The sequence below is a fragment of the Sphaeramia orbicularis genome, chromosome 22, assembly GCF_902148855.1.
Source record: "Sphaeramia orbicularis chromosome 22, fSphaOr1.1, whole genome shotgun sequence".
Classification (NCBI taxonomy): domain Eukaryota; kingdom Metazoa; phylum Chordata; class Actinopteri; order Kurtiformes; family Apogonidae; genus Sphaeramia; species Sphaeramia orbicularis.
The window spans coordinates 40779045-40802123 of record NC_043978.1 but is presented as its reverse complement, the minus strand read 5'-3'; the positions used below and the strand labels follow the sequence as shown (position 1 = coordinate 40802123).

General features: G+C 40.2%; 1 protein-coding gene across 1 annotated transcript in view; it reads right to left on the bottom strand.

The window, feature by feature from the left end:
• Window positions 1–23034, bottom strand: part of ralgapa1 (Ral GTPase activating protein catalytic subunit alpha 1) — a 76144-nt gene extending 53110 nt beyond the window's left edge. The window contains 27 exon segments of the mRNA XM_030126915.1: window positions 247–402; window positions 515–613; window positions 704–897; window positions 1002–1178; window positions 1336–1533; window positions 2263–2497; window positions 2672–2796; window positions 6436–8304; window positions 10733–10879; window positions 11608–11772; window positions 12076–12166; window positions 12651–12797; window positions 12950–13073; window positions 13272–13420; window positions 13577–13648; window positions 14457–14636; window positions 14802–15125; window positions 15238–15446; window positions 16305–16443; window positions 16802–16917; window positions 17140–17317; window positions 17413–17456; window positions 17948–18005; window positions 19401–19450; window positions 19561–19642; window positions 19644–19672; window positions 22383–23034. Of these exon segments, the coding sequence (XP_029982775.1) occupies window positions 247–402; window positions 515–613; window positions 704–897; window positions 1002–1178; window positions 1336–1533; window positions 2263–2497; window positions 2672–2796; window positions 6436–8304; window positions 10733–10879; window positions 11608–11772; window positions 12076–12166; window positions 12651–12797; window positions 12950–13073; window positions 13272–13420; window positions 13577–13648; window positions 14457–14636; window positions 14802–15125; window positions 15238–15446; window positions 16305–16443; window positions 16802–16917; window positions 17140–17317; window positions 17413–17456; window positions 17948–18005; window positions 19401–19450; window positions 19561–19642; window positions 19644–19672; window positions 22383–22488 (5463 nt within the window). The 5' untranslated portion in view covers window positions 22489–23034.
• Between the last annotated feature and the right edge of the window lie 45 nt (window positions 23035–23079).

Genomic DNA, 23079 nt, shown 5'->3' with positions numbered 1-23079 from the left:
CATTCCAATACAATATCCAAAAACAAAGTATTTCACCCCCTATAATACATACTTTGACAACTGGCTGCTCAAAATGTACAGTAAAAGTGAATCCTCAGACCCATCTACTCGTATACCTTTCCTTAGAGAGACACAGAGTAGTTCCTAATTTCATTGTACACACAATGATAACAAAGGCCATTCTATTCTATTCTATTCTATTCTATTCTATTCTATTCTATTCTATTCTATTCTATTCTATTCTACCTGGTCTTGGTGCAGCAGCCCCTGATGCATGATGTTGTAAAAGTGCGTGACAAAATCAGTGTTTGGAGAAACATCTTGCCGCCTCTTCATGATCCTGCAGATGAGCTTGTAGGCATGAAGCTTTCCCTGTTTGTAACGCTCTGTCAGCATGGTTGCCTGCAGGGGAATGCAATAATTTCTTGTTAGAATTTGTATTTGGCATCCATTTTTCTACTTGTTTGTGTGACTTTAGGTCATTGTTATGGATACCAGAGATACTTTCAGTCACCTTGAAAAGCCAGGGGGTGAGGATTCTGAGGGGTGGGATCAGCACAGGGGGTGGTGGAGACGACTGGTTGTCCAGAGAAATGCCCAAGTTATCTCTGATCTGCAAAGAAAGAATAATTTTAACAAAAATAATAACTATAATGCAATATTATCTTGTATTTATTTAATAAATGTGTGTGTCAGTACGCACCTTGGCCAGGTTTTGCCACAGTTCACACAGGTAGTCAAAGACCTGAGCATGAATCTCTGGGTCTTTGATGCTGTTGACATCTCCCAGGATACCCAGCATCCGTCTCCACATTACCGTGGCAACATCAGCATGCCATCCTGTTAGAGAACCGCCTGCCATCACACTGCAGTCCTCGCTCGGGAACTCACTGGTTTCTACAATCAATCAATCAATCAATTGTTAAGTATTTTGCAATCAAGAAGTGCTTTCTGTCTTAAGTATATGATGACATGTCCATGAGTGTGCACATCATTATTACCGAGGTCATCAGGGGTCTGCAGGACTGAGTTGTGGAGTTTCTGGTCCAGCTGTAAGTGTGTGTGGGAGTGTGAATGAGAGTGTGTGTGGTCAGTGTGCTCAGCCGTCAGTGTGGCAGGGGATGGGGTCTGGGATCGAGAGCCTCCAAGGGAGTGCATGGGAGACGCACTCTCAGAACCTACACAAGGAAATATTCAACACAACAAAAAAAAAAGAGAAGAAAAGAAGGTGTGAGATATCTGTAATTTTAATAATAATGCTGACAAATAAAAAATCTTGTCAAGTTACAGTGAAATGTTCGAGCTACTGAGGTCTTTGTGTCTTTATGCACATACCAGTAACAGTGACAGTATGGCTCAGGCTGCTGGTCTCAGAGTCGATGTGAAGTGTTGTCAAACTGGCCACTTCGTGCTCTTCACAGGCCATACCTCCTCCCAAGCTGTCTTGGTCCAGTGAACTGCCTCGACCACCTCCTCCACCTCCACCTCCAGTACCAACTCCTCCTCCACATGACTCTGAACTGAATGTAAAATCTTACAAAAAGAAAATCCAGACATTATTTTACATCACACACTAATAGGTTAGTACAGAGAGTAAACATGTATGAGTTAATGCTGCACTGAGCTTCTGTTACGATGCAGAAAAATGGATGAGAAATATTGTTTGTTATGCACATTATGGGATATTATACTGAGACAGCAATTTCAAAGAATGATCATGGCATTGTTTCTCATTTTAAACAAACTATAAGACATCTTACAATAAATGCATTCATGCAGAAATCATGTGTACAGACATAGAAATTAACATTTTATTCACATTACATTTAGTAATGTACAGTGAAGGTCTAATGAAACAGATGCAAGTAATGTAAGCTACATTTTAATTTAAGATTAGATGAGTACACTCTAATGGTAAAGTTAGCAATCAACTTTATGTTACCAAAAAGAAAATTATGCAGCTAGTGTGGGTAAAATACTGCAGCCTTACTATTACTACATAGTGTTTACTGAGTTTCCCTGTAAAAGAGACATTATGTCAACAACAGAAATGGCAGTTTTACTGAAAAAAAAAAAAAGATTCTGAATTCAAACATAGTTGGAAATGTTTGACATACTCTAGGTACACAAGTTATAAAATACGACAAGACATTTTAAAAAATATTTTTATGTGTAAATGTTGTATAATACAGATTGAGAAATGCCCAAGACATCTTCCAGATTTTACATGTAATGTGCATAAATAGTTATATCGTTCCTTACTGTCAAATTTGCAGGTGGAGTATTGAAAGGCATTGAAGGAATCTGATTGGCTGTCTGAGCTGATGACATCAGAACCGCTGGCACTTGCTGGTGACGTCCACTCAGAAGGAACCCCCGGGTCATCAATAGGCCGGAGATCATCTGATGGTCGAGATCCGGGACTCTGAGCACCTTCCAGGAGCTCTGGCAAATCCCTAGGAACCTCCAAACTGCCTGGGCTGCTGCCACGACGACCCTGTAAGAAGAGGAGGAGAGGAGTGTTTACAGCGCACAGACCTAGTGACAAAAACTCAAAAACAAGGAGGAAATTCAAAAGCTGTGACCAAAAAAACTTAAAAAGGGAGTAATTCATGGAAAAGTCCTCATCATGTCCATCATATCCTCAATTATATATGTGTATTGTACTGACCGCTGTTCCTTTGGCTCTCAGTCTTTCCTGGATAAACTCATCCATGAGGTCAGAGAAGTTTGGATTACTGCTTCCAACATCACTGGAGACTGGACGTGCTTTCTGGACCACCTCTTCTTTGTTGGCTATGCATGCATAGAGAAACACAAAAACAGTTTAAGACTTAAAACACACGGACCATTGTCAAAGAAAAGAAAACACATCTGCGCACCCACACAAATGATGAAAAATGGGTATGGAGAACTGGATGTAACATTAAGACATGAAACACGCAAAGATGAAGGTGGTGACAGATTCACAACCACACAAACAGTTCACACAATAAAACACTCTTTTTAATTAAATAGAATGCACTATACATATGTAATAGTTGCTGCCTCTGTCTCACTAACTAGAGGTACCCCCGAGTACACCATTACAGGCCTGGTCTAGGATATGGTGACATTTAGATTTGGATTTAATTATGTTTTGGAGTTGCTACGTTGAGAAGGCAGAGGGAGTACTCAAATCTTATTCTGAAGGAAAAGTGCCACAAAGTACAAATTCTCCATTGTAAGTAAAAGCCATGAGCTGAAACTTCTACTCAAGTAAAAGTGCTTTCACAAAAAATTGTAGTACTCACTACTGAAAATGCATTCATTTAACGTACTGTGCATTATTTTAGTTTTATTGCCAAAATTACGTGTAAGAGCAATTTAATATAGTTCTGTATTGTTTCATACATTTTGACTGACAAATGCAGTTTGGTAAAAAGTACAATATTTGCCTCTGAGATATAGTGGAGTAGAGGCATAAGGTGGCATAAAATAGAAATACTGCAATTAAGTCTGTCAAAAAAGTAATTTCAAATAGCACAGTCCTTGAGTAAAAGCAATTTACACTATTATTGGCACAATTTACACTCTGACCATAGCAGCCATTCAAATTGGATCTGTTTTATGTTATGTGTTTGTGATTTATGTAAAAATGTCACAATATCCACGCAACAAGCATGAAACTATCTGAACAAGAAATCTCCTTCTCTAGATTGTAAGAGCAGTCCTGATGTGTATGTACTGTAGACCTTGAAGTTGTCAAAAGACGGATGTTAAAAAAAAAGCCACAACACAGCAGGCATATCCAACTCCACCAAAAAAAGCAGGTGCAGGAGTTATTTCACACCATGCACAGACAGAGACCAACAGAGAGACAGCATGAGTACATGAGAGACACAGAGATAGATGTTGTTAGATCCAAACAAGCAGCATACCAAAGGCCAACACGAGAGCAGTTATGTTACTATGGATTATGTTGCTGTTAGCTTAGCAATGACAGCGGTCAGTGTAAATTTGTAGACTGTGGTAAAAGATAGCATCCTTTAACCCTGAACCAGATGAGAGTTGACCTGCCACCTGAGCCATTATAACCAGATAATCTGCATTTTCAGAACCTGTGGCTGACATGTGTGATTGCTGCATACACAGCCTAAAACCAGAGCTTTGATCCATTAGGTTTGGAGAAGACACAAAAGAGAAAATCTGGATTTTACTGCCACCTGGCTGGGGAGGATTTCACTTTACTGCACTTTTTTTTTTTTTTTTGAGGATTTAAATATGGGAATACTCACTTTAGACTATGAACAGTTAACACAGAAGACAGGACAGTTTACATTCACACCTACAAATAATGTTATTCAGATTCACTTTTTGTATGCTTTGATATTCACATGTTTTTTTCTATCAACAATGGCACACTGTTCATCTGAAATGGTTATTGACCATGGTATCACCAGTTACAACAGGTAAGAGTTGAAGATTAACACATTGAGCTACTGTCTTAAAGTCTAATACCATTTCATACAGCTCACTGGCATGACAAGGTTAAGCCTGTAGACATGCTAAGTTGTGATGTTGCAGTTGAAGTTCACAGCCTTTTGCATATTCCACCACTTCAAAGGCTTTAAACTGCAGGTCTGCAATAAAATTTTCATGTGCTATTGATAGTCAAATTACTGCTTCCCTTCTATGAAAGTATGTATGTGCTTAAAAATGACTGCTCTACAGACCTCAGCGTTATGTTTTTGGTGAAGATATGACAGCTATAGTAAAGGCTGTCCTGTAAGGAGACAGTCTGGTTTCTCAGTTATCATCTTTACAAATCTAATATCATTGAACAGCATGGCAGGGCAAAGCAAAATGAAGAATTTTTAGGTGGGTGTACAACTAAAAATGTCTACAGGTAAAGCACTTGTGACATATGTTAACAAAGGGTTACCATGACTTGCAATTTACACCTGGCTCCCATGGTTGTATATAAAGTATATGGAATATGGATATATACACAGAAGAGGACAGTAGCTGCAGCAGTGACTCTGTGACCACTTTGTCTATGTTGTTCACACAATTCCTGAACTAATCTTCAACAACTGCACATTAACATGCAATCAATCGATGTGTTAATATGCTTGTAAAACTTCATTAGATGACTCTCCATCCGTGGTCAGAGAACAGGGATTATGCATAACCACCAGTAGTGACAGAATTAAACTGATGTAACACACAGCCAGACAGACAACAGGTAATCATAACACATATACTTCTGGTTTCAGTCAGCATGTACCAGACAATGAAGCTGATATGAGATGTAATAAGTACAGACAAACCCAAGATAAGGTCTACCTATAGCATCACAATGATTCTGCCTTTATCATTATGACTGTATGTATGTGACAAATCCCACATTTGTTATAGAAGAAGAGATATTAAACAGGCATATATATGGTGTAAACCAGGTAAAAGTTACTGCTGATCAGTATCTCCACAACAGGACAGCTTTATGTGGTATGAATCTCTGTGCTCAGATCCAGCATCTGGCATTTATTCTGAATACTAAAACCCACTGCTATTCCTCCTATCTGCTGCTCTGAGAATTAGAATGAATAGAAAAAAGGGTATTTGTATTGAACCACCAACTCAAAGGTAAATACATGGACAGGATGCATTATATAGAAAAAAGTCCACTACTTCACCACGTGTGTTTACCATTATCTTGTGGCAGTTTTCAAGGCAAATAACCATTCCAGATAACTGGTTGTTATGTGAATTCCTTTTCTTATCCTCGGAAATTCTGCATATACAAATGTATACATGACCAGTTTTATTAAAGGGACAACGATGCCTCCTAGTGGTCAATAAATGAACTATACCTGCTATCTTTAGCAAAGACCTTTTCTATAATTTCTGTGGGATTCTTCCCTTTTACAGACAGTTGCTTTTTTCTCCCTGTGAGCTGTTGTTTCCCTCTGAGCGGCTCAAAGGGGCCGGAGTCCAGGGAGGAGGCGAAGGAGGCGCGAGGAGGCCGCATGCAACATCAACGAGAGGGAGGAGAAGGAGGTGGAGAAGGGGGTCGGGAGATGAAGAGGTTAAAATCCCAAAGCCCTTAGAGAAAGAGGACAGGAGTAGGGGGAAGGGAAGGGGGGCTTCTGAGGTAGAGGAGCAAGTGAAAGGTATGGGAGGAGTAGGGATCCTTAAGGAGGCAGGCTGGAGGAGGGGCTACGTTCAAGAGGAAACATATCAACAGGGAGTTTGAATTTCAGTCCAGCAGCAAGATGATGAGTTTCAGCCAAAAAATATCATTCCATCATAACAAACCAGTTAAAAACAGCCAAAAAGGAAAAGAGAGTTGTTGATGTTTGTGTTTTGGTGAGTATTTGTCTTTTCCAGTTTGTGGTTGGACTTTATTGGTGTTATGTCCACTGTGAGCACTTCGTTCGTTGCAATCCTCACCTGGTGTGGTCGTCTTTCGTCCAAAGTAGCCCAGGACATGGGAGTAGAGATCTCTTAGCGAGGCGTCACCCATGGAGGCCCTGCCCTGTCGCTGTGGCGACGAGCCTTGGGATGACCCTTGACCTCGGGGCCGGGGCTTGGAGGATAGAGCATGAACAACACTCTTATAGACGCCACCAAGAAGAGCACCCTGGTGGTGTCGTGAGGCAGTGCTGCCTGGCTCCTGGGAGCGGGAGCGGGAAGCTCGAGATCGCAAGGCGGAACGTCCCAACCGGCCACGCACCCCTGACGACACACCTGAGGAGCCTGAGCTGCTGGACAACTCTGAATGGCCCTCAGAGCTCAGTTTGGATCCCACAGGATGCTGCTGCTGTCTGTCTTTATCCCCTCCAAGTCCAGCCCTGCATTCCACACCTCCAGTGCCTGCTGTGCCCCCAGCCCCACTGATATCCATCACAGTTCCAGAGACAGACCTTTCATGTGCCCCTACTTTATAGCTAATACCAGCCACAGAGCCAAACTTACCTGCACTCCCTGCCCCCAGCTTCCCCCCTGACCCACCCCCAGACCCAGCTGCAGGCCTCTCCCCTGCTGAATGGCTATGAGTATGGAAGTGACTGAGGCGTCGCAGCCTTGCTTTCCAGTGGGCTTCTTTACTCTCCAGTGGGTTGTGGAACTGGACAGACTCAGTTGAGGGCCGGAAGCTGACATGGACACCCCCAGAATGGTGTCTCTTTGTGGAACTACGTGGCATTTTGACCTTATTTGGGTCTAAAGGTTGGGGATTTAGCTCAGTGCTAGATTCAGCACTATTAGTGTCTTGCCTGATGACACCAAATCTCTCGTTTGCTCCTTTTTCATTCTGTTTCCCTTCTCCTTTCCAGTCCTCTCCCGTTTCCCGCCACATGTCACCTTTTCCTTCCCATCCTGCTGCTCTTCCTACATTCTCACCTCCCTTTTTCTCCTTTTCTCCTGTGTGTCTTTCTAAGCTCCCTCTAACACCAGGAGATGGCCACTGACACTGCAACTCCAAGCACTCGTAGATGCTCCGTTGATCGGCCTCAGTCTCCTCTGTTGAATCCACACTGCTATGTCTCACTGTTTTACTTACCTGTCTTTCCCCTTGACATGTCTGTCTATTGCCTTGTGCCACCTGTCTTGCCTCTCCTATTTGCCCTGCATATTCCATTTGTGTTCTAGCTACTCCGGTTTGTACAGGTACAGTTACACTGTTTTCTACTGAATGACTTCTCTCCTCTGTTTCCTCTTTCTTTTCACTTCCTTTGTTGGTGAGGTAGTCCCTAATAGAAGAGAATAAATCATCCTCTTCTACCCCAGCCCCCGTTTCACTGTCCTCTGTGTCAACTTCTTTTTCAGAGGGAATGTTGAAGGCTGAATCCCAGTCACTAACCCAATCAGAACTAGAACCTTGGCTTTGAGAGCCAATCTGATGCCAGAGCTGATTATAAATATTGCCTTCATCTTGTCTCTCTGACGTTGATGAAACGACACCATTGGAAAAGGTAAAAGGGGTGGAAGAAGGAGAGGATGGGGAGTGTGGAAGTGGTGGAGTCGCGTGGCTACTGGCTGAAAGTAAGGAAGTAGTTGTGGAGTGCTGGTGGGGAGGATTCAGGATCGAACTGGGATCCCTTTGAGGGTCTTCACCTTTGACCCGCTCTGCAATGAAGGGCTCCATGATGTCAGAAGCACTGCTGCTCCGTGCCAGAGAGGAAGGAGGTGGAGTATCCAGGTCACAAGCCCCTCCCTGGAACACCTCAGAACAGGATGTAGGAGGGGCCTCGTCACTTTGAGATGAGTGGCGCATCCGAGATGTGCGGGATGTCAGTGTGATTGGTGGGTCCTCGAGGTCTGGTGGATGTGGGGAGATGGAGAAAGGGAGGTGAGGTTAGTGGAGGAAAGGATGTATGTGTAAGTACACAACCACAAACTGGGACACAATTTTAAACAAAGATTAGACAAAAAACTGGTGTAGTTGCATTCAGTGTAATCTGATTAAAACTGAACATGATAATATGCAGTATCAGACAAGGTTACTGTTAACATGCTCTGTTGTCTGTTTGTTATGAAGCCTTAGAAAAAAGAAATTCCTCTTCCTCTTTGAGATTCAACCTGTCAATGTGAATATTTTTGTGATAAAACCAGGATATGAGAAATAAGAAAACACACACACACAAAAACACCCCTCACAATCTCAAATTACAAAGAGTAAAAATACTCAAGACATGGATATGATGAAGTAAAATCAAAACTATACATTACAGCATCACATATCAAATTTTTTGAAGTATAAAGTTTTAATTTGAACAAAGTGATAAAAAAGGGTGGTAATAATAGTCTGCAAGAAGGAGAAAAGTACGCAGGCAGTACATGAATAAACATTAGGACATGTAGAATAGCTGAGTAAAAGCTACAGAGCATCAACCTGTTTGTTTCCTCCCTCACCTTAGACCATGTAATTTGGCAAAGCACTGAATCCTGGTCAATTTATTTGGCATGCTTGCAGGTAAATGTGTATGAGTATATTAAAATAGTCATGTAGCAAAAATCTCTGCTGAGAGGGTCTACTGTGTTTTATTCTCTTTTACAGCTATGCTACTTTTGTTCCTGCTGCTGTCTGTGTCTGAGTTTTGCATAGGAAAAGAGATTTAATGGTGTGTTCATTACACCTCATGAACTCTGGAAGTCATTACTGTTTTTTTTCTATGGCAAAATGTACAGGCACAAAAAAAGAGTTTACAGGCTTTGATGATATTTTCAAGGCAACCTCATAAATTGAACAGAAGCACACACTGTATAAAACAGTAATGGGGAAAAAAAACACGCTTGAATTTGACACTATACACCTTCCTTCTGCTGCTTTCTCCTCCTCCTTGGTCCAAATCAAAAGACTAATAATTACCCATAAGACATCTCATTTCATACCACTGTGAAAAAGTGAAGCCACTTTTCCAAAATTCTGTGTTGAGTCAGAGCTGTACAATGGTGTCCAGGCTGCATCTGACAGAATGTGGTCAACAATCAGGTACTCATGACATCTAATCTAGTTGTTTAAAATAGTTAGTCATTAGGCAGAACATTACAGGGGAAACCAAGACAACAGGGAAGCAGTAGATACAGACGTCTCAGGTCTTCAAAACTTGTCAATTACACTCTGCTGAAAGTCAGTTGTGGATGTTTTGCTAAGTGACACCAAAAAACTATCAAGCACTGCAACTTTAAATACAAATGGCGACAATGCTCACCACACAAGTTCACCTATTTCCACCAAAATAGTCCTGGTCCTTTAGGATTCTTGGGGTCTTTGTGCCACTAGTGGTCAAACTTGTGTTTCCACAGGTCTTATTAGGAATAATTTTAATAAAAGGAAGCTTGTTCTGGTCTTCAAGTGAAACCAGTGTCTGCCTACTCTATGTGGTGCAACTTAAACTTAAACTCAGTGTTTCACTAAATCATCAACAAGCACAAGTTATAGTCAGTTGCTCATAGTTTTTCTTGTGTTTCTCAGACTCAAACACTGTCCTCAATCCTCTTTTCAACTTGTATTGATATGACATGACCGAAAAAAGTTTGCACTTCAGACCAAGGGAAAGCTTACAATTTTTGATTCTACCTGGAGACAAAAATTCCAGGTCCCAAACCAATGCATTTTTGATCAAAATGCTCAGAAGGGTTAAATTTAAGCTCCATGTTGGTGGAAAAGCAAGTGACAATACAAAAATGCAGCCTATGCTTAGATTATAATGTTTAGCTCATGAACATCTTTTTTCAGTCTTCAGTCTTTACCTGTACACTCTTCAAACTGGCAGCATTTTCACCTATACAATGCAATAAATATTGCATTTTTGTTGAAAATATGTTGCCATATTGCCTGCCCAAGCCTACACTGATGTATACTTGATCCTCTTCCAAAAAAAAAAAAAAACACAAAACACAGAAATATTCTGCAAGGGGTACAATGAATATAATTTAAAATCCCTAAACACAATCACTAATCACTTTAAACTACTGAAGAGTAATACTTAAGTTTTGGTCACATGCAAAATCTCAAGCAATCTGACATCTTAGGAACAGATATGCCTCTTTCCCAATTAACCATTTCTCCAGCTTCAAGTCAAAACAATACAAAACACTGAATAAATCTGATATGAGAGCATGCAAACTGCTGCTTTAATTGTGATAACTGACAACAAGCATAAAATTAAGACAGATGTGCATATAAGTGAAGTTTGTAGGAAGACAGGCGGGCAGGCAGACAGGTAGTGCAAAGATAGTGTACCTGCCAGCTGGTCAGCAAGGGGGGGTAGTAAAGGGTGGTGGTGGTGGAGGAGGACAGGAATAGGCGGAGCCAGAGCAGGAGCACTCTTAGCACTGCGGATAAAGGCTGAGGACAGCAGAGAGTCCCCCGTAGAACAGCTACGCAGGGCTGAGGAGGGGGGAAGAAAAGATCGAAAGAAGGGAGGAAGAAGAAATGAGGAAGAGTGTGAGGCAGAAAACGAAAGCAAACCAAAAAAAAGGGAAGAAAGGGGATCGTTTAGGTGGTAAAAGAGGTGGAAAAATGGAGAAAGTAAAGAAAACAGGAAAGACGGGTAAGAAACGTTGCAGTAAATGTAGAAAGGGAAAAGGAAATAGAGAAAAATAATACAAGAACGGAAGAGTTCAGTAAGGGAAGACAAGAAATTTGTGTTAGGGCAAAGAGGTGATAAGCCAGTGTAGAAAAAAGGAAGTTTGGGTCAGTGAAGGAAGGAGGTGGGTGAAGAGGGAAGAGAGACAGGTGAAGGAGGAGTGAGACTGTGTTAGCTTAAGAGGAAAGACAGTGAAAGGCTAGTAGCAGCTTGGAATTGTACAGCTTAAACCTTCTACTAAGGCCATGACACATATTTAAAGGTGGTCAGACAGACTATTAACTTGCAGTCACAACAAAATGAGGATTCTGCAAGTTTCACCAAAATGTTGACTTTAAAAAAACTCTACAGATGAGCTGGTCACTGAAAAATGCAATTAATTAGCAGAGCAGCTAGAATGTTAGAGGTAAGTTTATCTGAAGCACACTCGCCTCCAACCACCCACACTAGCCCCTTCTAAATAGGAGTGTAATAAACCACCACATTTTTTGTTTTAACTCACCCACAGGAGGAGGATAAACATACTGACCTACAGTCTTCTGGCGAACAATACTACGGGCCTTTTCGATGCCTGGGGAGCCAGCAGTGGTGGCGCTTCGCTGCCTCATGGCTGCAGCTTGTCCTGGTTGGTCTCTGCTCCAGCCTTTAGAGAAGGACCGGTCAACAACCTGCCGCTGGCCCTCTGAGCTAATACCTGATGGACATGGATTCAAAAAGACAAGGAAAATTGTTATTGGGTGACTATGATGTAATATCATACAACTGTACCTTGATATAGTCATTATAAACATCAGTATTCACCTTAAAATATAATATATTCCATTGAGGTTGTAGGACATCATTAATTTTTTTTTTTGCCCACATCAAATTAAGAGTTATACTGTGTAGTAGTGAGTAATGTATAGTTCTCTGAGTCACATTGTTACGAGAACAGCTGTATGTCATTAACATCCACTGATAGGAAGTTCAGCATGTCATTTTCAGGTGATTAACTAACCTTTTCCTTTATGTTTCTTCTGCTTTTGTTCACTGAGTTTGTCCAGTGGAAGCTCATTCAGATCAACACTGTACAGATTCCTGGCCAACACCTAAGACACACACATAAATATTGCTTCAACACTCAATTCATCACATAGGATGATCACACCTTCACCAAATCTATTGTAAAGTGCCAGACAGGGGACAGCTTAAGCCTTTATTGATTAATAATGAAAAAATGTGTAAGACAGGCCTCTGGTTTTCATGCACTCATGTTATTAGAGGATAAGAGTAGGTTTACAGGTGAAGAAGAGCAATATTAACCATACATAAAACAAGCTGAACAGCTACTTCATTTATAATCAGCTCAGCGTGTAAAGTTACACATTATTCAAATTATAGAAACAACATTTCTTATATCTATCCTTCCAAATAAGTCACTGGTGTTAGTTCCAATATCAATTTACCAAATCATGTCCATGCACAGTGAATATAATTATTTTAATGCTTGGTAAATAATCAGTTGTCAATACTACAAAGTAAAGGATATGATGTCATAGGAATAGAACAACAGTTAAAAACTTCTTCCTGTACCTTGGTGAGGGTCTCCATTGTGAGTGACCACTCTGTGACCAGCTCCTCCCAGCAGGTCAGAGAGGAGAGGACAGAGAGGAGGTCGTCCCACAGCTCCCTGCTGATGTACACGTTTAAGTTCCCCTTAATCCATGCAACTATCAGTGTCTGTAAGAAACATGAGTACAAATATTGTGCTGTTCAGTCAATTATTTTACGATACAGTGATTAGTGTTTGTCTGCAAGACAACACATGCATTTTTATAAAAGAAAAGTGGCTGTACAAAAGTATACAGTCTGTGCTATTAATAGTAATATACCTGAAAGATCGGTCCAGCCAATCTGCCTGACAGTGTGTTGTTTTTCTTGCCCGGGGGCATGATAGATGGTGGTCTTTTCATCACCGATTCTGTCACCCTGAGCAAAACCAGTAAGATCTGCTCCCTGTAGACAAACAAAAACACAAGGGAGGCCAACAGTTATTTATTATCCTCTAATCACAAAAAAACACACAGATGAGGCAGACACTGTGTTTAATAATAACTTGACAGAAATCAGATGTATTTGTTGTCCATCATTCCCCAGTGAGTAGGTGTTTGCTCTGTTACGTGACTTTTCTTGTCTTTGTAGCTGTGTTCGTACCATGTTTTCTGGTCCATGGTCTCATGCATAACAAGGCTGCGGTAAATGTTCAGAACCCTCTTGCACATGTCAACATGCTCCTCTAAAAGGATTTTGATGTCGTTGGCTGGCTCCAGGAGGAAAACATTGGAAGAGTGGGTAATAAATACCTGGAGAGGGGAAAAACAGTTGTAAAGCTCATCAAAAGAACTCTTAAAAAACAACAATAAAGAGGAAAACATAGTAGTAAAAATAACCCTTTTCTGTAAATGAATGTGTGTGTTTGTCTGTGTGTAAATTAGATGTTTTAGGCGTGAGACGCATACCTGTAGTGTAGTCTGAACACCAGCATGAACACTGTACTCCAGCAATTCACCGTCTACCACCTTATTCATTCCCTAAAGAGAATGAGTGCACATGAGCACACACCGAGTTATTCATTCATCCATTTGACCTTTATTTCAACTCAGAATATATATTGAGTTGAAGGCCTCACTTTCAATGAAGGTGAGTAAAAGAAACAATACATTTACATCGATGATAAAAAAATAAAAATAAAAGACAATTCTTAAGAAAAATTGCAGTAATTAAGATAAATCAATGAATAAATCAACTAAAACTAAAACAGATCATCCCTTTACTGCCCAGCCCAAATAAGGGCCTAAATTAAAAGGATGGAAATGAGGCAAAATGAAAATGTATCAATAGCAGAAAGGGACTGATAAATAAATAAAATATGTGTATCACATATGACAGTGGAAGAGCAAACCAACCTTAACACACAGTTCAAAATGAAAACATGAGCAACTACAAACTTTCTGTTCTTTTCTAATTAAACACAGTACAGCATAGAGTACAGGCCACAGAAGTGGGATTCAGGAACATTTCTCATACACACTTGTGTATGAGGTGGGGAACACAGTGTTTATTTATCTTCTCTGATTCCACAAAAGATTCATAAATGACAAATTGTTCAACAGGCCAAAACAACCAGACAAAGGCCAAAAACAAAGAAACTTTTTGAACCATAACATTAAGGGAGGTTGTTAGTGGGTGGTCTCCATGTTTCACTTACTTTTAACTGGGTTTTAATCAGCAAATGTGTTTGGTCAAAGGTTATTTGGTGTTATTTCTGGTCTTTAGATGCTGTTATTCCAAGTTTTGTTGAGTACTTTACCAAAGACATTATGAAATGAATATTTTTACCTCGTCCTCTTTGTCTCCCAGCTGAGAGCCTGTATCCAGACTGTTGGCTGTGGCGATAGGATAGGGGCCCTCCTCTGGCTCCTTCATAAACACTGGCTTGTCCTCCATAGAGATCCACTCCTGGTAAACACGGACCACTTTGCGCATTGCTGCTGCTTCACACATTGGGAGGAGAAAGGCCTATGTTGGAGGAGGGAGACAATGTATCAAAACAAATTAAACTTCACAACAATGACTATTTATTTACTTATTTGATAAGATAAAAGGATCAAATCACACTAAATAGTCAGTGGTCATTCACATAACATCCCCAGTTTCTTTTCAATAATGTTACTTCCTCCTCACCTGTCTGAAGATCTCTGTAATGAAATTGACGTTGGTTCTGGAGCAGGTCAGCACTCTCCTCACCACCTCCATGTCTGTCAGCTGCTCCTCATCCATAGAGCAAAGTGAGGATGAACTAGGCTCCCTCTCTGTCAGCGTAGATGTGTTCGAGTGGCTCTGTTCAGGCTCACCCCCAATCCCTGGAGGTCCACAGAGACCCCCACTGCCTACGCCAAGCCCTGATGAACTGCTGCTGCCTTCCAGGTGGTTGTCGGACCGGATCCCACCTCCACCACTGTCGTCTGAGCTGCCAGCAGAGCGAGCAGCTAGACCGGCTGCTGCTCGCTGGATGGAAAATGTGGAGTTAGGAGTTGTGTTCTAATTCAATAATAATCAGTTTTATAGAAATTCCATACATTTTATATCCTTAAATAAATTCAGGTCCTATGCATGTTACCTGTATATTTTTGGGGACATTCTCTCCTTCGGTTCCGGGGATGTGTGTGTGAGTATTGGGTCGTGGTTCCAGCCAGAAAGAAACCAACCAGCGGATGAAGATGACCCGGGCCTGAAGGAAGCTCTCCTTGGTGCAGTAGACCGCTTCACCACTGTCCTGCTCTCTGCGCACCACACTGTAATAGGGCTTCGGACGCATTGGAGGCACCTCTGCAGGAACAGAGAAAAACTTTATGTGGCCCAGAGTTTCAATATATTAATCATTCTTTTTAAGAGTCTTCGTGGACTGAACATAACTTAATGTCACATCTCAGTTCAGACCAAAAGTCAATGACTAGATGAGATAAAACTTGAAACCACTTGCAATGATGATCGGCAATATTTTGGAAATCATGTATAATTTTGATCGCAATGACTCTCTGTTCTGTTTTAATTGCCTGCTTTTCTGGCCTGAACCTAATTTGAGGAATCTAAAAAGATGAATGAGGATAGTTATAGAACAGTGATAGAAAAGTAAAATACAGTGACAACAGAATAATGATGCATCAAGAAATTGGAACAAGTGCTTTAACGGATATCAAGTTAACCTATGAAAGTTTATACTGTGAACCTGAGACCGATGATTCCGTCTTTTATTCATTTCTGTCATCTATACAGTTCCATTGTTTACAGGACCGGGTATCATAACAAAAACAATAGCTACTGACGCAGCATTTTAAGAACTAGTGTCTTTGAAACAAAGTGATTAAGTCATCAGCTCTTTTCTCTGTCCAAAGCACTGTCATTTCATCAAGCTGACATGGCTACCTGATGAGACTTGCTAACTTTTCTGAGAGTTGAGTGGTTGTTGAAGAGGTGACATGTGTAACATTTGAAAATGAGCCATTGGTGAAATGACAACCTGAGTCACCATCAGCTGGCTTGAGGCCAGCTGAGATGGGCCAGTTCACACCACTACAACTTCTCTGTTTAACATTCATTTTAGTTGAAAATGTGAAACAAATCTTTGGTCTGAACTGAGCTTTAGATTCTGTGATGACTAGTTCTAAATGTTTGATTGGTACTGACCCAGTATTGGGCTATACAGACTGGTTTCCATGGCGAAGTTGGGGAAAATGTGAGGAAGGTAAAACTTCCTGAAGTGACCAAAGAGGAAGCTGAAGCCACGTTCATGGTTCTCTTTACAACGCCACTCAAGAGACTTGGCCTGGTGGACACACACAGACAAACAGGCTTGTGTTATAAGGAGAGCATCACGCACACAAAATAGGGTCAAGTGGAGAAGAGCACCATTGTGTCAAGGCAGAATGCGTCTGTGTGTTTGAGTGCATGCATGTGCATGCAACTGCAGCAAGCAGAGGAAATTCAAGAACAAAGTCAGTTTGTGTCAGGAAGGAATTGTCACTAATTCATCATTAGCCAAATACTCACAAGCATGTGTATTTTACAATGCCAGTAGTAAACAGACCTGATAACTAGCTCCTCCCAGTAAAAGCATTAGTAATATGCCACAGCATGTTGTAAAAATAATTTGTGTTAGCAGAGTTAGTAAAAAAAGATAATACCTGGTTTACCATGTATTTGAGCAATGCTTCTAAAAAGTAAGCAGTGAGGTCTTCCTGGTTCTTGTCACCTGACTGTGGAGGAACCAATGGGGTGATCTCTTCTGGGGTCACTTGAGCTGCAGGTAGAAATGTAATATCACATTGAATGTTCAGAAGACTTTGTTCTTTTTTGTAAGAACATTGTGATGAAAAAAAAATTAAAAACAAGGCATGACTGAAGCACTGACTCACTAGAAATACATAATAAACAAATATCCATACATGTACACAGTAACTTGATCATTTACTTAATGATACCTGCATGTAAAAGCCATTTATGTAGTAATTATTCCACTTACTCTCTGTTAAGCTCAATGGTGGGTTGATTAGAGTGTCCAGGGTGCGTGGGGTCCCATGGCAGAGTGGAGCAGGGAACCCAGGTATTAGACAGGCGAACATACAGAGCTGCTCCCGCTCTGCATTACTCTGTAATGCCTGCATCCACAGCAAGAACAGACGCACACCTTCACGGCGGATCTAGAATATAAACCACAAAGAAAAAGTTAGGGGACGTGAAGAGAAAAGCATAATTAGGTTTCTTGTTTTGAGTTATTGAGGATTCAGAGCAGTACCTTCAGAGAGTTTCCAGTGTGTAACAGCTTCTTGAGGATGAGCCCTAAGTAAGAAGAACAGCTCAGCATCATTTAAACCCAAGTAGTTCTCCATTTTACGTTAAACCATTTAATCACAGTGTAAAGGAGAGTTTATAGACATCCCCTTCAGCCTCAGCAGAGGTGGACTGTTCAACATCTGCTGACACAGAAACATTACATGCTATGGATTTCATTTGAAGGCAGATGTCAGGTCAAGTGTCAATGACAAAGGCCTAAATATCCCCATTCAACAGTAATGAATAGAAACAGGACAATTAGGCTACTTCAGTATTTAAGTACATGCAGACAGCAGCCATGCTACATCATTCTTCAGTTTTACAAGTCTTGGTTGGTCCCTGACATCGTGTGTACTCCTCTATCATGTGACTGGCCACTGTACAAAACTGGTTCAACCTGATCCAATAGCACATAGCTTAAGGTACAAATCTAATGAACCGTTTTTCTCTAGATTAGCTGTTTTGTACTTTTGTAAGTGTTTTTGTGTGAGTGTTACCAATGCTGTGGAACTGCCATCGGCTCTGGATTCTCTCTGGCAGGAGTTGGAGGATTTTCTGCAGGAAAAAAAAAAAAAAAAAGACATAAATTATTGTAATCCCAACATCAAATATTGCTTCTTGTGTGCTAGTACTTGTCATGTTATACAAAGTAGCATTAGTTTTATCAAAGAATAGCTGATATAAGCTAAAATACACATAAAGATGAACTGTCATACACTGAGCTGGACCAAAAAGAAGTAATAATAATATTTCATTGGTTTGCATTTTTCTTCACTTACGACACAGGTTGGCTGTGACATTGTTTATGCCACTCACTGCTTAAATAACGTAATAAATGTCACAATGTTAATTTCCAAGTTGCATTTATTTTTGGCTAAAATCTTATATTGATGATAGGAGTGTAAGATCAGAGCATAAAGTCAATCCAGTCAAGCACAATCCAGAGATTTTCAGTGTCTGGACTCTGCTGGCTAATCTACGTGTGAAAATACTGTCTCATGCTCACTCTACTCTTTCACATTTTGGGCCTGATGAATCCTTGCATTGTCATCTTCGAGTATGTCTGTCATCAGGGAGGAGAAAAAAAAAAAAAGAAATCATCGCACTGTTCAACCCTGATCATTCAGTATATTCAGGTAGTCAGCTGACCTCATTCTTTGGACACATAATATTGCTGAACCAACCATTGCTCCACAGTCCAGTCTTTATGCTCTCTAACAAACTGATGGCTGTTAAAAAAAATGAAAAGCTCCTCACTGTTGTATCAGTTAAAGTTAAATAAGTTTTTGCCCATATGCAAGTTGTAGTAGCTATAGCACTTTCAGGTTTATGGCATAGGGTTCAGACAATTAAATTACAGAAAAAACAAAGAAATAATAAAGAATAATTGAAAAATATGTACAAATTTAACACAACGAATTAATTTCATTTAGCACAATATATTTTTTTATAGCCTGATTTCAATCAACACATAGAAGTCAATCTTTTCCTTTCCCATCTCTGTTGTAGATTTAAAGAGAAGGGTATTGAGGCAGATGGAGGTGAAGTACAGACACAAACACTGTCTGCTATCTTATCCTGGTTTCTTTTAAACACCACCACCCAGCTCTGGGTGTTGCAAAATGCCAGTGATCTGAGCCTGAGGTCAATACCAGCTGGTGTTGGAGTACTGGAAACAGGACCACCTACAGAAGATTAGAGCTTGTGGAATCACAAACACTTCAGTGATTTAGTCAAAAGGTCAGACGCTGGATGTCAGATTCCCAAAGCACTCCATGGTGAGTGTTCAGTGAGAAGAAAACATAACAGGCAAACCCTGATCTCTATTCACATATTACAAAATAAATCCTCTTGATAAGCTAAATTTAGAACTATTCACCAGTGTGTCTGTTCTTTACAAAGTACCACACAGTTAATTATTATGGTCATATCCTCTTATTCCATTGTTACCTCAAAGATGAAGAGGATAGAGTCCAGCTCCTCCCTCTGAGACTTGTGACCTGAAAGAGAGATGAGGTTGAGGAAACCCTAAAAAACTGGAAGTAGTGTACAACTCTATAGCTAGCCTATCAGGGATCACTTCTATTTATGTGCAGTTAGCAAACCTTACCTTTTTGCTTGAGGCTGACCTCGATGGTGACAAAGTTCTCAAAGAATACATAGTAGATATGGGAGTAGTTCAGATCAAAAAAAATGCTTCAGCTCAGAGGGCTCTGCATTTTCTGGAAAACAACACGAGATTTTAACTGTTAATAAACTACGATGTCCGGTCAGACAGAAAAATTCACCTGTTCTCTGAATAATTTAGACAGAACATTCACAACTTCAGCACCATTCCTATTCACACAACATGTCCAAAAAACATTGATATCTTCTTCACAAATCCAAATAATCCCACAAAACAAATATGTTAGTCTTAAGAGGAAGAAAAAACCCTGGTGTGTACACAACACATGATTCTTACATTTCATCACAGGGAGTAAAAACCACAGCATTTAGGTTCTCTAAACAGAAACACTGTCATGTCAAGCCCAGTGGAGGACACTCAGCTCAGTCTGGCTCCCAGGGCACAGCACTTTTCTCAAGGACAGGAAGTTTACCTTAATGTGTCCTGGACTGAGTCTTTGTCTCAATGCTACAACTGTCATTAAGAGGGAGAGACACTAGCTCAGAGGTTGAGATAAAACATATCAACCCACAGCACTTCGAGGTCAAAGTGAAAAGAAAATAGAAAGGCGTGCAGGACTGTGTTATACCACAAACGCACACAAGCTTGCACACGGGTTCACACCAACTGACACCAACACACATAGAGGAGCCTCCAGTGATCGCGTGTCTCTAGGTTTGTTTATATGAAGCCTGAAAGCTGAACTCTGCTACACACATTCACACAGAGCGTGCCTGTGTCTGATGCCATAGTAGTTGTCCTTGTAAGGTCTTGGTAGCCTATTGCTTTTTTTCATCTTTTTTAGTAGTGCATTTCAAAACCTGATGTGATGAAGTTCCATCTCCAGAAACATAAAGCCAATTATTTAGTCACTCATTAGCTACATATTTGTGCTGCTCCGAAAGTAATATTAGTATTAAAGAGTACTGAACTGGTTCCTATCTAAAACAGCTCTGAAATGTATTTTTGTCCAAGGTCAAACATATACAAACATTCACATACTATGTCATTAAACCAAAAATATCACCATACATGCCAGAGTCAGACCTTTAGATTACAGCCTTTTGTGGTTATGTTTTCTGTAATTTTCTGTGAGACCTTAATTACTGCAGTTATGAGATCATAGTTGTAGTAATATCATAGTTTGATATCATTTGACAAAGCATTGCACATTTTCCAAGTACTTAACGTGCTATCAGTAAACTATTTATACAAAAAACATGCAGGTGGAAGAGTTTTACCGTGACCTGTGGTGTAAAAGAATTTCAAAAAATATGTTCATAAATGATATAACCTGCAACTGTAGTAATCAGTCACATCTTTCAAATTAAAAAGAATAATCAAAAACTAATATTGACAAGAGTAGTCACAAGATCAGAGGCTTACATGGTTTAGGTGCTGTTAAAAACACTGTGAATGTGTGCTAAAAAGTGGATAACTCTGTATTTGCACAGGCTGATTGCAATATGATTATTTGTGGAGCTCTACAACCTTAACAAACAATTTATTGATAATCCATGATAGCCAAAGATACATTTTGTTATTATTCTATATCAGAGCTAACTACAATAAATCACTAATCTATCATAAGTTCTTTTCATGAAATCAAAATTAAATAAAATCAGTCAACAGTCCTCATTCCTGTAATGGCAAAAGTAAACATTTCTTCAAAGGGGCATAACTGTGCAAATATAAAATAGTGGTGGTGAGATACTATAGTCATCAAGATGTTGTGGTTAGCTGTTCAACTTTTTAAACATTCCTTCTCAAACAATGTGACTCTAATGCGTTTGTGTTGGAGTCTCTGTGATTGCTATCAAGGTCTTGCATTCCCCATAGAGCACTGAACAGGGGCACACCCCTTTCTCTCTGTTTCTCAAGCACACACAAACACAGTAGCTCTTACAATAGAAACAGGAAGTTGAGCTACTGTACTGGACATAGAGAGGAAATAGTAAAGGCTGTTTCCCCCTCCGGTCAGTGTGTTTGTACTGTGGGTGTGTATGTCTGAGAGTAACTATATGTGAGTCAGATAAGATGAACACAAGTACATACATGCATTCACAGGTCCACATTCCTTTTAATTACCCTGTTTTCTCCTCTGTTCTAACCAGTGATTAACAGTGTAATTGTTGTGGTGTTGTAACCCATCTCAAACATGTCTAGAGCACTTGTGTCTTTGTCCAGGACTCGGACACTCCCCTCAAACAATCACAACAGCATCACTGGGATCACACACATCATTTAATAACACCCCACTCTTATCTATACAATGGCCCTAACTCAAACTAAAGTTTAAAGCCTTTACAAATGTAGAATAATTTGGTGACAGTATTGATCAATGTATAAAACATCAAAACGTCTTTACAAGATTTCATAACACAAGGGCATCTGGTTGTTGCCATTTCAATTCCTCAATTAATCCATTCTCAGTTTAAGATTAGCATTCACAGACGCTATTCTTTCCATTAATTTAGAGTTATTCTTGTGAAAAAAGGAAAAAAACTACAACTAAAAATATTAACGAATGCAGAAAAAAATTAAGTCAACAAAATGATTTATATTCGACTAATGACAATGCCGAATTAAAGAGTGTGTACCTGGAAATCCACAGCACCTGTCAAGTTTCTTGTAAAGAGCTTGTTTCTCTATAAACATTCAAGGTAACGCTGACTTTCGAGATTTTCTTACTGAGTTTGGTGTAGCCTTCTCACTGAGTGGACTGAAGCTAACCTGTTAGCTCCTTCACAAGGTTTGTAACTTACCTATGACTATTCTCAGATGTTTCAGTCTCGTTAACACGTCCTTCTTTGGATCCAACACTTTCTGTGTTGATTTTTTAACGTCCCCATGAGGCTTTTTTGAGAACATTCCTGAGGCAGGAGACACAAGAATGCGATGGTAGACAGCAAGGAGGAGCTAGCGCTGATTGTAGCCACTTAAACAGCTTCAGCTAACGATAATCTTTAAATTAGGACGAAAACCGATGCTCCGGGAATATTAATAAACGTCACGCTGCGAATTAGCAGCTTTCCGCAATCTCGCGGAATATATCGAGTGATAATATTTGTCGGTGAGGGCGCATTTTGCATTAAGTACGACCAATTTCAGGCAAAACGTAGCGGGGTAAAGCATCCATCCATTGCACCTCCCTTCCAAAACAGTCCGCAGCCTGACGGCTAAACTAGCTGGTTAGCTCTTATCCCCGCTGCTCACTTAGAAAACATCATGGCGGAGAAAGGAGGAGGGAAAACAAAATAATAGATACCAGAAATATTCAACACTAGGACAGTACAAAAACTCATGACCTTTGTTTGTATATTTTTCACTGTGTGGCATGTGTTATATACAGTTGTATAAATTCATATAATGTCAAAAAACTATTAGGACTAAGATTTTAAAGTCCTTTTAACAAATCCATGGTCGAATTCTCCGCCTCTAGCGGCAATCGTGAATGCTGGG